The 15,000-nt window shown below is 45.2% G+C and overlaps 2 protein-coding genes and 2 non-coding genes across 7 annotated transcripts in view; 1 reads left to right on the top strand and 3 right to left on the bottom strand.

Annotated features, from left to right (window-relative positions):
* Positions 1–1,704: 1,704 nt before the first annotated feature.
* On the bottom strand, positions 1,705–12,518 carry naca (nascent polypeptide associated complex subunit alpha). 4 transcript variants are annotated; one of them, XM_062541933.1, is made up of 10 exons: positions 12,393–12,518; positions 11,210–11,285; positions 6,328–7,283; positions 5,400–6,255; positions 4,842–4,927; positions 4,347–4,424; positions 3,138–3,284; positions 2,766–2,894; positions 2,186–2,308; positions 1,705–1,822 (listed from the first exon to the last, which is right to left on the bottom strand). In XM_062541933.1, the coding sequence occupies exons 2-10, from the start codon at positions 11,277–11,279 to the stop codon at positions 1,808–1,810; spliced, it is 2,460 nt and encodes an 819-aa protein (XP_062397917.1). In that variant the 5' UTR covers positions 11,280–11,285; positions 12,393–12,518; the 3' UTR covers positions 1,705–1,807. The 4 variants fall into 4 exon arrangements, with proteins under 4 accessions (XP_062397917.1, XP_062397916.1, XP_062397918.1 ...); XM_062541932.1 differs by having other exon boundaries at positions 5,400–7,283; positions 12,393–12,513; XM_062541934.1 differs by lacking the exons at positions 5,400–6,255; positions 6,328–7,283 and adding an exon at positions 8,312–9,328 and having other exon boundaries at positions 12,393–12,499.
* Positions 1,896–1,971, bottom strand: LOC134088317 (small nucleolar RNA SNORD59). Its single transcript, XR_009939954.1, has one exon. It is a non-coding gene; the product is annotated as a small nucleolar RNA SNORD59 (small nucleolar RNA).
* Positions 2,999–3,074, bottom strand: LOC134088318 (small nucleolar RNA SNORD59). Its single transcript, XR_009939955.1, has one exon. It is a non-coding gene; the product is annotated as a small nucleolar RNA SNORD59 (small nucleolar RNA).
* tfip11 (tuftelin interacting protein 11) overlaps positions 12,458–15,000 on the top strand; it is a 16,808-nt gene continuing 14,265 nt past the window's right edge. The window contains exons 1-2 of the mRNA XM_062541931.1: positions 12,458–12,539; positions 14,531–14,737. Of these exons, the coding sequence (XP_062397915.1) occupies positions 14,535–14,737 (203 nt within the window). The 5' untranslated portion in view covers positions 12,458–12,539; positions 14,531–14,534. The remainder of the gene's footprint in view (positions 12,540–14,530; positions 14,738–15,000) is intronic.

Here is a 15,000-nt window from a genome sequence, read left to right as displayed (position 1 = left end):
ACCTGGATGTCCCCACCCCATTCAGCGGAAGCGTCCTTCATAAAGATGCCTGTAGCTCCGCGCTTGCTCCGCGATACTCATCCCCGCCAAAGGACTCCCGCCACAGCGGTGCGCCTCTGCGCGCGAGGACGAGTGAATGGAATGGTGGCGCGGGTGGATGATGGCGCATGAGATTTGTTTTAGAGCCGCGTGAGAGATGACGGACGTCAACGGCTAAACCAGATGCGCAAAGCTACGTTGAATCTGTCTTAAAGGGGTATGCGATCACAGTCTCTGTCCGAGTAAATTTACCCATTCTAGATGGTAGTGCGTGCGCGGGTTATTTCAGAGTCAGACTCCTTTCTCGAAACTGTGGTTCTGATTTGATTGTGTCGCCAGTTAAATCACAAGTGCGTTTACTTGCTTTACCGAATTCTGGCGATGTTAACAGTTTATTCAACAGGGAAGGCTGTCCATTAAGAACAATATTACATGGGCTATATAGCCTACAGCCTATATAAATAGGATAAGTTGGTAAAGGGACTTGAGAGCGTTGCAGAGGATTAGGATAAGAGCAGCATTCTCCATAGCCTGATAACTGAGGCCCTGTACATCGATGTTCAGAGTGAGGCTATCGAAGACTGGGGTCGGTTGGTTAGGATCATGTCCAGACATAATTTGCATTAGACATAAACTGTTTCACTATAGGACTTCACTGTGCTTTAGGTTTTGTGTCACACTATAGGATTTCACTATGTGCTTTAGGTTATCTGTGTTTCTGAAATTGAAATCAATTAAGCAGTGGTCAGAGGTCTCATCCTTAACGGTGGCAAGCACAGCCTCCACCCTCAAAGACAGTTGGGAGTGACGCTGGTTGTCCAGTGGGTGGCACTGTATGGTTTCCTGCTGGATAACACCACAGTGGTCCACTGCCTTGATGCTCGACATTTGTCTCCCCATAGCCAGAGTGATGGAGTTCACTGTGGGTCATGAGGGCTGTGCAGGCATTTTTTTGTCCTGAATAAACATTAACAATTTGCCTGAAATTTAGGCCATTGAAACCATGTTTCATGAAATCACTTTTGAATAAAGGGTATCTGAGTTAAATCTGTGTACCTTTTTTTTTTTTTTACATTAGTCCATCTTTCTTGATACCATTTGAATTGGTCAAGAAACAGGAGGCAGTAAACAGCAGGACATGTTGTGACTTTCATCAATTATTGCGGTCAACTTGGATCAGTCCCTGGTTTCGAAAGAAACTGGTCCGAACCCAGCCAATCAGGGTGAAGGACAAAGATGTGTGCCTTGCATTTTTATTTAGAACTACTGAACCTACTGATTGCAGTTCCATAAAGGACACTATGCTGCTCCCATTACATGAAGAGTCTTGCCTTAAAAGAATAAATAATACAAATAAAACCCTATCTGTGTGAATATCCAGGACCGCCTACTTCCCCTCTGCCTTGTGCTCCTGGTCATGTCACCAGCTCTTTAAAAGGCACGAACACACCCACTACTGCAGCTAGTCTTCATTCTGTAAGGCACGAACACACCCACTACTGCAGCTAGTCTTCATTCTGTAAGTCACTCACACTTTATTGCATGAAGAGAACAGCTGTTCTAGGGAGCAATTGCATCATGTGTTCATATATTGTGTCTAGCATTAAAACACATCACTGTCTGTAAGGATCAGCTGCATCCAAAAGAAACCATGTGAAGGGGATGTTCACTTTTTGTCAAGCCACACCTTTATTTCGCTTGGGTATAAAGTGTACAAATAATAGAGTAAATCAGCAACATCTCATTTCAATCCCCGTCTGGAGCCCTCCTACATCGTCAGTTCCTGTGAAGAAAAGCACAGAGTTGAGCATGAGAGGCAGGGCTTATATAGCACATCTATACACACACATAAACACTCTTCTCAGCACAGATGGATTTGGCTTCAGCAGACTCAGAAGAACGAAAGTCATACTGTTAAGTCATCACCGAAGAGTGGCCCTAACTGGACATTTCTGACAGATATGTAGATATCGTGTGTTATTTCTTAGCATACTTGTATAGGTGGAAAAACAAAGGAATACATACATGCAATGTGTATATATCTATATAAAGAGTCAATAGTATGAATAACTATAAGTGTTTGCCAAAATGTCGTTGACAATGTCGTTACAATAAGTCTACAGTATGAATAACAGCAGGTGTTTACCATAATGGCGTTGACGATGTCGTTGTTGTTATTCTTCAGGGCCCGTACAGCCTTTGCCCGCGATACGTTGGCTTGTGACATCACGAGTTCAATGTCCTTCACCTCGACCCCAGTCTCGTCAACCTAAAAATGAAGACATCAATAATCATCAATAAGGACACTGACCAATGAAGATGTAAACAATAAGGTCACTTATAAAACAAACTAAAACTAGCTTAAAACTAAAACTTAAGACAAACGCCGGCCGGTCTCCGATGAAAACATATACATCCTTGGCGGAGGTAAATAAGGACACTGACCAAGTCCTTGTGCTTTGTAGAGGCACACTCACTGTACAGCTGAGCAAGCTTAGTGGAATCTGTACACTTGTGCATCAGCAAATTCAAAAACAGCTCAGCCTCTGCAGCCTTAATTTGCATTTTCGACCACATGGGTATGAAAGTAGGGTGCAATTTAGGGCCATGTGTAACTTGCAAAACAAATAAACTACATTAAACTAATTGCGGGGGTACGGTCCTCTCAAAGTGGTGTCCAAGCATTGTGATGTAGTGAGGAACAAGGAGTGGCACAAGAGACCAACCTCTTCCTCTTCGCTCTCCTCCTGTACGGTGGGCGTCTGTGTGTTCTCCTGGATGTTTGAAACGGCCTCTCCCTGCACCTTGAACTTCTCTGCCGCTGCCAGCTGGGCTTGCTGTGACAGATCCTCAATCTGAGGGGAGGTGAGAGAAAGGGTAGAAAAGCGCTCAAGTCACATCCTCATAACTTTACAGGTTTGGCAATGGAGTCCAAAGACACACATGAAATAGGACTCTTCCCCCTCAGCACAGATGGATTTGGCTTCAGCAAACTCAGAAGAACGAAAGTCATACTGTTACATCATCACAGAGGGCAAGACATTCCAAACACCACAAGTGATCGCTTTTTAGCATTGAACTGGGATTACTTTTCTTACCTTAGCCTCACCAAATACAATGTAGGTATCTGAAGCGGGACTTTTGTACACGTCTGGTTTGGTGATGACAAACAGGATGTTCTTGGACTTGCGGATGGTTACCCTGGTAACTCCAGTGACCTGGCGCAGACCCAGCTTGGACATAGCCTGCAGAATGGAGGGCAGAGATGAAGGAGACATGTAGCCCTCAACTCATTGCCCCAAGTTTTGATTTTTAGTTTAATGGTGATCGTCTCCTGTGCTTTCACATCGTCTTTGATTCACTCAAATAATTATGTTCAATAGTATGACTAGCATTTAAGCTCAGGAGGGTCATGTTCAATAGTATGACTAGCCTATTAACACAGGAGACACTGTGCAATGATGTTCAATAGTTTGACTAGCCTAGCACAGAAGACACTGTAACGACGTTCAATAACGTGACTAGCCTACTAGCACAGGAAACACTGTTATGATGTTCAATAGTGTGACTAGCCTGTTCGCACGGGAGACTGCAATGATCAATAGTGGGACTAGCCTATTAGCACGGGAGACTGCAATGATCAATAGTGGGACTAGCCTATTAGCACGGGAGACTGCAATGATCAATAGTGGGACTAGCCTATTAGCACGGGAGACTGCAATGATCAATAGTGGGACTAGCCTATTAGCACAGGAGACTAATGATGTTCAATAGTGTGACTAGCCTATTAGCACGGGAGACTGTAATGATCAATAGTGGGACTAGCCTATTAGCACAGGAGACTAATGATCAATAGTGGGACTAGCCTATTAGCACGGGAGACTAATGATGTTCAATAGTGTGACTAGCCTATTAGCACGGGAGACTGCAATGATCAATAGTGGGACTAGCCTATTAGCACAGGAGACTGTGTAATGATGTTCAATAGTGTGACTAGCCTATTAGCACGGGAGACTAATGATCAATAGTGGGACTAGCCTATTAGCACGGGAGACTGCAATGATCAATAGAGGGACTAGCCTATTAGCACGGGAGACTGCAATGATCAATAGTGTGACTAGCCTATTAGCACAGGAGACTAATGATGTTCATTAATGTGACTAGCCTATTAACACAGGAGACTGATGATGTTCAATAGTGTGACTAGCCTATTAGCACAGGAGACTGTAATGATGTTCATTAGTGTGACTAGCCTATTAGCACAGGAGACTAATGATGTTCAATAGTGTGACTAGCCTGTTTCATACCTTTCTGGCCTTCTTTTCACTCCGGCTCTGTTTTGCTTTGCTGACTGGCTCCTCGTCGATCTCGGCAGCAGCTGCAAGCTATGGCAAGAAGGAGGTGCATCAGATTCTCTTCAAATACGTATCGACTTATCGAATATGATCTTTGAATAGTCATTTGACGTCACAGAAACACACACATACAAACAGATGTTTGACAATAGCAGGTACAGACTAAAACCAACCAGACCAGAACAAAAAAGAAAAGAAAAATGAAATTGAACCTTGAAATAAACCATTACGTTCTGATCAGGGTGAGCAAAGCATGGTTTATAGTTCTTTTAAATGTATGTTCCCATATAGCCCTTTTTCAAAGTGGGTTACTGCATGCACAGATATGGTATGGATCTGCTCATCCAACTCCAGGATCGACAGTATATAAGGCAGCATCCCATAACATGCCCAACAGTATATCCCATAATATGCCCTGTTGTTTTAAGCCCAGTCAGCGGTCCTCACCTGCGCCTGCGCCGTCTGTGTCTGTGCGGAATCCTGTTCCTCCAGCTCGGGCACGGACTCATCGCTGTCGGACTCGGTGCCAGACCCTGTCGGCGCCCAGAGAACACAGTTTTAGTCTCAGCGCGTGGCGGCGACTCTGGAGCAGTGCAGTGAGCAGAACATGAACACAATTCACAACCGTCTGAATAAACGTAGAATTCTGCAACGATGGGGAGAGATGAGCCGATGTGCAATGCAATAAAAAAAATGTGGATTGTGGATGGAATACGTGTCACTTATTTCACTAATGCATAATAAAATTAAACCAAAATAAATGAGAAACCCATACCACCCATAACACATCATCCCATTTGTCTCTCTGAAACAGGCCAGTTTGGAGGGGGAAAAAAGATAAAAAATTGAAAAATCTATAACCAACATAATAAAATAGAAAACATTAGTTCTGTCAAGCTTTATATTGAGCGTTGGGCTGTGGAGCACTATTGAGCACGTGGGCAGACTGGCCACACAGAAAGGGTGAGAAAGAAACACACAGAAACAGAAGAGGCAAAGAAATACCCTTGTCGTTCTTGATCACAGGCGCCGGTTTTGATGGGGCTTTAGTGGGAGCTGGGGTAGGAGCGGGGGCAGGCTTTGGGGCAGCTACAGGTGTAGGAGTGGGCTTTTGGGCTGGTTCTGGAGCAGGGGCTGGCTTAGAGGCAGGTGCCGGAGTGGGCTTTTGGGCTGGTTCTGGAGCGGGGGCAGGCTTTGGGGCAGGTGCAGGTGTAGGAGTGGGCTTTTGGGCTGGTTCTTCAGCGGGGGCAGGCACTGCCACAGGCTTCTGGGCAGGTGCAGGGGCAGCCTCTGGGGCTGCTGGGGGGGCAACGGTGGCAACAACAGGAGCGGCTTTTGGTGGAGCCTGCTCAACTGTTGGGGGCTGGAAGACAGGCATAGTAACTGGCTTCTCAGGGGGGATAAGTGGGGGAAGATCATCATCATCATTATCAAGGAGAGGTGCAAACACTGAGGGCTTGACCTCAGGCTTGGTTTCAGTTGGTGGAGCAACCACCACAGGCACAGGTTCAACTGTAGGAGGCTCAGGGGCAATCTTGGGAGACATAGGTGCCATTTTAGGTGGACTACAAGCCACAGCTTCAGCAAAAGACTTGGGAGCTGGAGCAGCTGGTTGAGAGGTAATTTTGAATGACACAGGAGAGGCTGCCATTTTGGGAGAGGCTGGCAGATCAGGGAGAGGAAACAATGGCTTTTCTTTAACTTCAATTGGCTTGGCCTCAGACACTTTGGGTTTAACCTCAATTGGTTCGGCCACAACGACTACTGGTTTAACTTCTACTGGAAGAGCCTCAACCACTTTGGGCTTAACTTCTACTGGAATAGCCTCAACCACTTTGGGCTTAACTTCTACTGGAAGTGCCTCAACCACTTTGGGCTTAACTTCTACTGGAATAGCCTCAACCACTTTGGGCTTAACTTCTACTGGAAGTGCCTCAACCACTACCGGTTTAACTTCTACTGGAAGTGCCTCAACCACTACCGGTTTAACTTCTACTGGAAGAGCCTCAACCACTTTGGGCTTAACTTCTACTGGAAGAGCCTCAACCACTACCGGTTTAACTTCTACTGGAAGAGCCTCAACCACTTTGGGCTTGACTTCTACAGGCATGGCCTCAACTACTTTGGGCTTAACTTCTACTGGAAGAGCCTCAACCACTTTGGGCTTAACTTCTACTGGAAGAGCCTCAACCACTTTGGGCTTAACTTCTACTGGAAGAGCCTCAACCACTTTGGGCTTAACTTCTACTGGAAGAGCCTCAACCACTTTGGGCTTAACTTCTACTGGAAGAGCCTCAACCACTTTGGGCTTAACTTCCACAGGCATAGCCTCAACTACTTTGGGCTTAACTTCTACTGGAAGAGCCTCAACTACTTTGGGCTTAACTTCTACAGGCATAGCCTCAACTACTTTGGGTTTAACTTCTACAGGCATGGGCTCAACTACTAATGGTTTGGCTTCAACCTCAGTCACTTTGCACTCAACTGGAGCAGACAAAATGGGGGGCTGAGGGGCAGTAACACAAACTGCTGGTGCAGCAGCTGGGACTTCCGACATAACATGCTTAAAGGCCTCCGTCTTCTTAGGCTTCACCTGTTTGGCCTTGACCACTTTGGGTGCGGCCATGTCTCCATGACTTGACCCTGGAGAGCCAACTGGTGGGGAGGCCAGGGGAGAGGCCAAGGGGGAAATAGGGGTGCCGCGGGTACCAGAGGAAGATTTGGGAGAGGTAGGGGAGGAAGAGGAAGCAGACAGTGAGGAGCGTTTCCTTCTGCCAGAAGGGACAGCTTTAGGGGCAGTGGAGCGCGGGGAGGAGGACTTGTGTCCTGCCTTGCCCTCTTTGGGCTTGGCAGGAGCTGCAGCAGCTGCAGCAGGAGCAGAGGGTGTGGCTGAAGAGAATAAATAAACTTAAGTTGGAAACATTGTTTTCTCTTAACTGCATGGTAGCAAATTCCAAACCATGCATGTTTAGACGGGGTTGCGGAGGGCCAGGGGGCGATCGAATGCAAACGTGTTAAAAGTGTATTTTTGTGTTCATCACAAACCTGCCGGCTCAACAGCGAGAGATGCAGAGTAGCACTCATGCCTCACATGTAAAATCTTGTTAAGAGGAGGGAACACCAAAACTGTTAAAAGCACACACGTTCACCAGACTATGACTTGGACAAAGCCAAATCATGGCACACACACACACACACACACACACCCAAGCCTAACTTAGTTTTAAGTTAAAATTAAACAGCAAAAAAACAATTGAATTTGGCACATCAACTTGGACCATGACAGCAAGTAAATCAAGACTTACGGACTGGGGGGGGGGGGGGGCAAGGGCACCCATTTTAGGAGTGCTTCTACAGGCGAATTAAAAGTGAGCTTTACAAATTAAAGTGTGTGTGAAGCGGACTACTTCCTTGCAAGCAGCATGACACTTTATATGACCATCTATCTCAACAGCAACTGTAAAGCTTTGGTTATGCCCACTAACACACAAGGTTAGACACCCATTAATTAGTACAATGGAACAAAAGCCTAATACTCCAGTCTACAACACTGCAAAGCCTGAGGTATACAGAGCAACAAATAGACAAGCATAGACTACAGGATCATTAAAAGTTATAGTAGGGCCTTTAAAACTGGCCTGCTTCGTCATTTGAGGTTAAACGTTAAGACGCAACTGACCGACCGACGGCATTTCTGTTCAAATCAAATTGTCCCTGTAAATGCTAGTTATTCCCAGCCGCAAGAAGACAATATCTATACCGTTTCCATGACAATATCTATACCGTTTCCATGTGACGAGAGCGAACACTTGAGTGTCGTGACAATATTAACGAATTTTGCAGAGGACACGCAAGAGACAGAGGCAGCTGCTTTTGAAATGAAGCAGCAGCTTCAGACTTCACACAAAATCACCCACCTGACAGGTGCCGTGAACGGAGGGAGGGGCCAGCGCAATTAGGCTCCGCCTTGGCCTGGACCGCCTGAGAGAAGATGGTAACCGGTTCTGCCTTCTCCAAAGGAGTTCCATTTTGAGTTGCTATGTCGATGGTAACCGTTGGTGGCTGTTCCAATTTTGTTAAGTCTGCTTCAGCAGTAGGATCTAAACTCACAGCTTTAAAGTTCTCAGACAAAGTCTCACTATCCGCAGGTCCGGGAGCAGGTCCATCAACTTCACTCACTGCAGGTCCGGGAGCAGGTCCATCAACTTCACTCACTGCAGGTCCGGGAGCAGGTCCATCAACTTCACTCACTGCAGGTCCGGGAGCAGGTCCATCAACTTCACTCACCGCAGGTCCATCAACTTCAGCAGGTTCTTCAGCAACTGGTACAGAATCAGGTTCTTCAGCAACTGGTGCAGAGTCAGGTTCAGTGGCTTCTTGGACCGAGAGATCTTTGGGAGAGTCTTGGTCTTGCGCAGTTTCCATCGGCACTTCAGTGGCGGAATCTTCGGCAGCCTCCTTCAGTTCTTCTGTAGCCTCCATCAACACTTCCGTGGCGGGCACTTCTTCCTTGGCAATAGAATCCTCCGCGGTGACCACTTCAGAATCTTGAGCAGGCACATCACTAGAAACACACACTTCTGCGGAGGCAGCTGGCACAGTGGCAGTTTCTTCTGTGGAGGCAGCCGGCAAGGTGGCAGTTTCTTCTGTGGCGGCAGCTGGCACGGTGGCAGTGTCTTCTGTGGCTTGTTCAAGCGTCACATCAGAAGGTGGCTGTTCCTCAGAAGTCACAGAAGCTTCAGGCACTTGTTCAGCCAGAACGTCGCCATTCTCCTGACCTTGCGCAACTTCGGCTGGAGCCGCGGGGCTTTCCGCAGGTTGGTCCGCCACCGCTGTGGCTTCCGAAGCCCCAATAGAAGCTTCCAGCGACACGGTCTTGGTAATTTCAGGCACAGCCGCCTCAGGGGAGATGGTGGCGCTCAACACCCCCGAAGCTGAGAGGAAGGAGAGGAGGAAGAGCAGGAAGAGCAGGAACAGCAGGAATAGTAGGGGGAAAGGTAGTCACAGCGAGAGGATCAGCAAAAGCTGACAAATGTGCAAGAGGGGGAGATTTCGTGCCATGTGATCATGAAGTGTAAAGACGCATGTTCCTTAAAGATGCAGGTAGAAGACTCATGTTTACCAAGATCAGGAACTCTAACGCCATCTCACTTTGATCACTTTGACACAAAATGGCAACCAGCTTGGAAACCAACTGGACAACACATCTTTCAAGAATATTAACGCTCTTGTGGAAAACTGTGACTTCTGATAGTGTTATTGTGTGTTCGACAACAGAACGTATTAAGTGTGCCCTTTTCCCAGTATCTCCATGCAGTGCTCACATTCAGAATACGTGAGGATCTTCACACCCAGACAGTTTGAAAGAACACCTTGCGGTGCGTGAAATGGTTTAAAAACTAGGGTAGTCTTATTCTAATGAAGTGGGAAACACAGAGTGGAGGCGGAGTCAGGATAACGAGTGGACGGGACGAGTGGATGTAAGCTTCAACTTTACTGGGTTTAGTCTTTTACTCTTAACTGGGTTTAGTCTTTTACTCTTTACAAGGTTTAGTCTTTTACTTAGTTTTTAAAAAGTGATTTTCCAACCAGCCCAAGCACAAGCAAATAATAGTACTTTTACAAGGTTCCGTTATAATAGCTTATCTACAGTATACATGAGCTTCCAAATTAATATCTATGCAAACACGTTGACCATTTCTTCCAGCCAAAACCATCGTTATAAAGGTTTCCATGGGTTACTGGTCATCTTGATTCTTCATCTTCATCTTCATCTCTTCATTAGTGTCTCTGTATTTGGTTCCATGGCATCAGATTGAACAGTAAAGGTACAGTGGTCTCTATTAAAAACATTCATTGCTTGCAGTCTTTCAAAAGTCTTCAAAAGAAATCCACTCTTCTTCGATATAATTCTTCACAATATGGACAGAAAATTCCAGCAAGGTATCCGTATATAACCAGTGTAACCGCAGAGGCATTCCGTTTCAGTGCCGTCTATACGCTTTTGTCTATGTATCCTTTGGAAGCTCATGTGATGCCTTACTGACACTTGAAAAGCTTTGCATGTCAAAGGCTGGATGGAAATTAACATCTACAGTCTCACAAAATGTATTAACCTTATTAACCATTTTAAGTTTTGGCTATGTGTGAACTTTGCTTTAAAAAAAAAGAGGAATATTTATTGTAACATTATCAAAGGTGAATGTAGCACAAAGAAAAAATAAATTGTATACGCTTAGTTATTCATTTGAGAAAATAAATCAACTTCACCTTATTAACGTTATACAAAATATAACATCCCATGTGAAATAAATGATGAATGGAAAATCCATGAAGTGAGGATGACTTAAAAGAATGATTAACAAAATATTAATGTTTTGAAGGGGTACAAGTAAAGTAAGTAAGTTTCATTCCGTCACTACTCATGCAGCAATATGCATCAAGTTTCATGCACAGAGAAATCCTGTACACCTAATCACCCAATTACAAGTGTAATCTCATTCAGTGCAAGCAATGTGTGTTTAAGTGGTCCTGGATCGGGAATCCTACTCATAGAATAAGACCTCTCAAACTACGACAACCAACTAAAACTTTCTTGACTGATGTGACAGCTGAGTAGACAAACAGAAGCAGAAAAAAAGTGTCTGGGACAGGTGTTGCTCAACTTCAATGGGCCACAACCTGCCTTAACTGGTTTGTGTTTCAGTTTAAATATCAGTAGTAGCCTAACAGCACTGAATAGATTCTGAGTTCCAGGACCACGTTATTAGCCAGAGGGTTTAGTAGGATCATGCGTGACTCAGAACATTACGAACCCGTCTCCACTTGTGGCTGCTGCAGTTCCTGCTCCGTCACTGGGACAGTTTCTGTGGCTTCACCGGGCATGTTTGCCTGTAACATACATACAATTATAAGCCTTCACAATCAATGGGTATCTTTTCTTTCTTCACTCCTGATTTAATTAATCTTACACGATCACTATATATGTATACACCTTGAGTTATATCCCTAAATAAAATGTATCGTCTGGTTTAGCCAGTTAAACAGTCATGTTCCTTTATCATTCCTCGACACTTGCCTACTACTATGATCACAATAACGATATAACTAAATATCTACACACGGTATGAAAAGACGCAGTTAGAAACACATGCGTTTCATTCAATTAGATAGCATCTAGCATCGCGTTACACGTAGGATACAGTTAGCTCCAAGTTACAGCCTAAGATTCATGTTACTAAAACCATTTATTTTCCATTCAATTTCTTACGCCAACCTCTGCCGATGAGTACTTTCTTAGAGACCGTATTACATGTTTTCACGTGGTGACTTCGGGTTAGTGGTTGGTCGGGTCGGTTCACCCGTAAAGAATGGCTCTAGCCAGCTTGCTGGTCCAAAACATGAACCGGGTGACAACACGCAGGTATGTTTAATTTGTAAACAAACTGCACTACAATGTAGCTTCGGCCTACACAATCTCAACTCTACAGCGGCAGCTCTGCGAACAAAGCCTTGGGTTATCATAACACTGACAGCACTGCCCATACCGGAGAGCATGGCTAGCGAGCTGCCTCTTTCAGCCTCTCGAGGAACTGGAACATTTATCTAGCTAGCTAGCTAGCCAACCAGTCAAGACTACCCGTGAAGCGACAGCACTGATTAGACCTAATACCAAGTTACTGGCTAACATATAATATTCAGGTTACACATCAACATCAAGAGCAACGTCAATTGAATGAACTATTCCACAAAGACATGAGCCAAACAGGTTTAGCCAACTCTAAACAGGACAGCCAGCTAATAACTGTGTGCCTCTCCCCCATTTTGTACTGACAGTCGATCGGTTCAGTTAGGATATTTCTTCATTCAAAGCGTTGACCAGGTTAATATTTACATCAAACGACCGACCAAATACTTAACCACACCTGAATCGAAAACTAGACAATTTTACAAGCGATTAAAATGATAGATGCAAGTAGATTGATAGCAGCAACTCACTAGGTCAGGACTCGGGATCCAAGATGGCTGTGAGAGAGAGATTCTGACCTTAGACGCGCTGTGATATCACAGTTATCGATATTTCTTGTTCCGGGTCGTCACTGCGTCGGAAGCACGAAGCATCCAGCCAACAGACTAGCAAGCTAGGTGAGTTACCGGTTGTTTATTATTTTCCTGTGACTGCAACTGATGTAATTTTCTGTTTTTAAGTGTAGTGTGGGTAGAGGGAACCGAACTATGCAAGGCATATTGTGCCCTGGCAGTTTCCGCTGCAGCTAGCCTGTTAGAAACGTTTGTAGGGCCCATCAGGCAAGTTAGCCAGCTAACGTTACCTGACGTTAGTGTTTCATCCTTTGTAAGATAACAACAGCTTGGCGCTGTCAAGACTTTAGGATAAGTTCACACATGACCTTAAAATAGCGTCCAATGTTGGCGTTAGTCATTCGTCTGTGGTGGAAAGAGTTCTGCAGAGTGTATTCACATTTGTTTACGGTGATGTGGTAGTCTATGGTGTATGCTAATTTAACTGTGCAACTCTGCAACTTCATTACCTAACGTAATGAGTACAAGAGTACAAGTAGAAAGACAACGAAATGCAATTTGCGTCTTCCCTGATGTGAAAAATGACACAAAATATAGCCAGGTGGTGCACAGACCGGACAGGATAGTGCAGTGTAGAGAGTAGATACAGTTTACAGTAATGCACATTAAATGTAAATATGTGCAGTGTAATAGCAGCGACCTTAAATATGGCTATGTCGTATAAACAACATGTACGGATGTGTGCAGTGTAGCAGTAACATTATGCTAGTAGTAAGAATCATATAGATGCAGTGTAATAATTAGCAAAATATATTATTAGCAGAGGCGGTCATCCCAGGTCCAGAAATGAAAGTCCTGCCATATTCTAACTGTGCACTTAACACAGGTGATGTCACTACTGACATGAGGGTCCAAGAGAGGGTCCTCAGAAATGTGGACACCCAGCTGTAGACTTCTTGAAGTCCACAATGAGCGCTTTGGTCTCCTTGGTGTTGCGAGCCAGGTTATTGCTTTGGTCTTCTTGGTTTTGAGAGCCAGGTTATTGCTTTGGTCTTTGGTGTTGAGAGCCAGGTTATTGCTTTGGTCTTCTTGGTTTTGAGAGCCAGGTGGTTGTCAGCGCACCTCCCTGTAGGCTGTCTCGTCATTGTCGCTGATGAGACCAATCACTGCAGTGTCCTCTGCACACTTGACAACATGTGGTAGAGCCATGCACAGGCGTGCAGTCGTAGGTGAATACGTTGTAATGGGGAGGGCTCTGCACACATCCCTGTGGTACGCCAGTGTTCAGGGTGATGGTTGAAGAGGTGTTATTATCTAACCTAACAGACTGAGATGTGTTGGGTAGGAGTCCAGAATCCAGTTCCAGAGGGAGGTATTGATGCCCAGCTCAGTCACAGAGTTTGTTGATCAGTTCGGAGGGAATGATGGTGCCAAATGCTGAACTGATGTCAAACAGCATTCTCACACAGGTGTTGCTGTTGTCAAGGTGGGACAGGACAGGGCAGAGGGAAGTGCTTTAGAGATGGCATCAACCCATGGGAGTAACTGATCACACAGCTTTAGCAAACAGATGATGACTCGTATGATAGTATGTTTTTGATGACGTGATTGACAAAATGACAATCTATGCATCATGGAAAAGTTCATGAGCAAACCTGGTGTGGTTTAGGAAGTCTAAAGTATTGCTGTTTAATGTAACTGTTGCAGTGCCTGTTGCTGATGTCCTGCTTAAGCTATTCTTGTAATTTAATTTGTAAGTGATTTGAAATGTCATCTTGTGATATCTTGTGTTGCCAAGAACAGTTTTAATAGCTTGGCTTTACCAATCCAGCCCCCACTGGCCATAAAAAAATAATAATTCATCAAAATGTACACAAGAGAATGAACATTAAACTTCATTGGTCCAAAATAAATATTTACGGTAGTAGTTAGACGCTGATTGGCTAAGACCTTGGAGTTCTTAAGGTCAAATTTGTTTTCAAAATATACGTCATTCACATTAGAGTTCAGTACACAGTAAGTATATAGTCTAGGGGCCCCTGGCCACCTGGACCCGCCCCTGATGACACCGCGTGATTGACATGCGCTCCCCACAGGATCATGTCTATGTCCCACTTGTATGGGCGTAGAGAGGAGGAAGAGGATGGGGTGGAGATCGAGAAGTTTGAGATCTCGGAGTGGGACCTGGCCAACGAGTTCAACCCCGAGCGGCGGCGACACAGGCAGACCAAAGAGGAGGCGACATATGGCATCTGGGCGGAGCACGACTCCGACGAGGAGCGGCCCAGTTTCGGCGGGAAAAGGTACGTGTTCAACTGTATTGAAAGTTGTGATGAGTTGAAGGATGATAACAAAGGATCCTCGACCATGACAGTGCTCAGATCTAGTTGCTACCAACGGTCTGAAAGTTTTTTTTTTTAAGATTATTTTTTGGGCTTTTTATGCCTTTATTTGGACAGGACAGTAGAGAGAATGACAGGAAGTGATTGGGAAAGAGAGTCGGGGTGGGATCTGGAAAGGACCACGGGGCGGGAATCGAACCCGGGTCGCCAGCGTACGGTGCAGG

Source organism: Sardina pilchardus, chromosome 7 (genome assembly GCF_963854185.1).
Source record: "Sardina pilchardus chromosome 7, fSarPil1.1, whole genome shotgun sequence".
NCBI lineage: Eukaryota > Metazoa > Chordata > Actinopteri > Clupeiformes > Clupeidae > Sardina > Sardina pilchardus.
This window is presented reverse-complemented; position numbering and strand designations above follow the sequence as displayed.

What these genes read in the sequence shown, in the direction of transcription:
- naca (XM_062541932.1), bottom strand. Translation starts at nt 11,279, where the DNA reads ATGCCCGGTGAAGCCACAGAAACTGTCCCAGTGACGGAGCAGGAACTG. An exon ending in GTGAAAAGAAGGCCAGAAAG is followed by an intron (nt 3,285 to 4,346) that starts GTATGAAACAGG and finishes TCCATTCTGCAG; the next exon opens with GCTATGTCCAAGCTGGGTCT. An exon ending in TTGTATTTGGTGAGGCTAAG is followed by an intron (nt 2,895 to 3,137) that starts GTAAGAAAAGTA and finishes ACCTCCCCTCAG; the next exon opens with ATTGAGGATCTGTCACAGCA.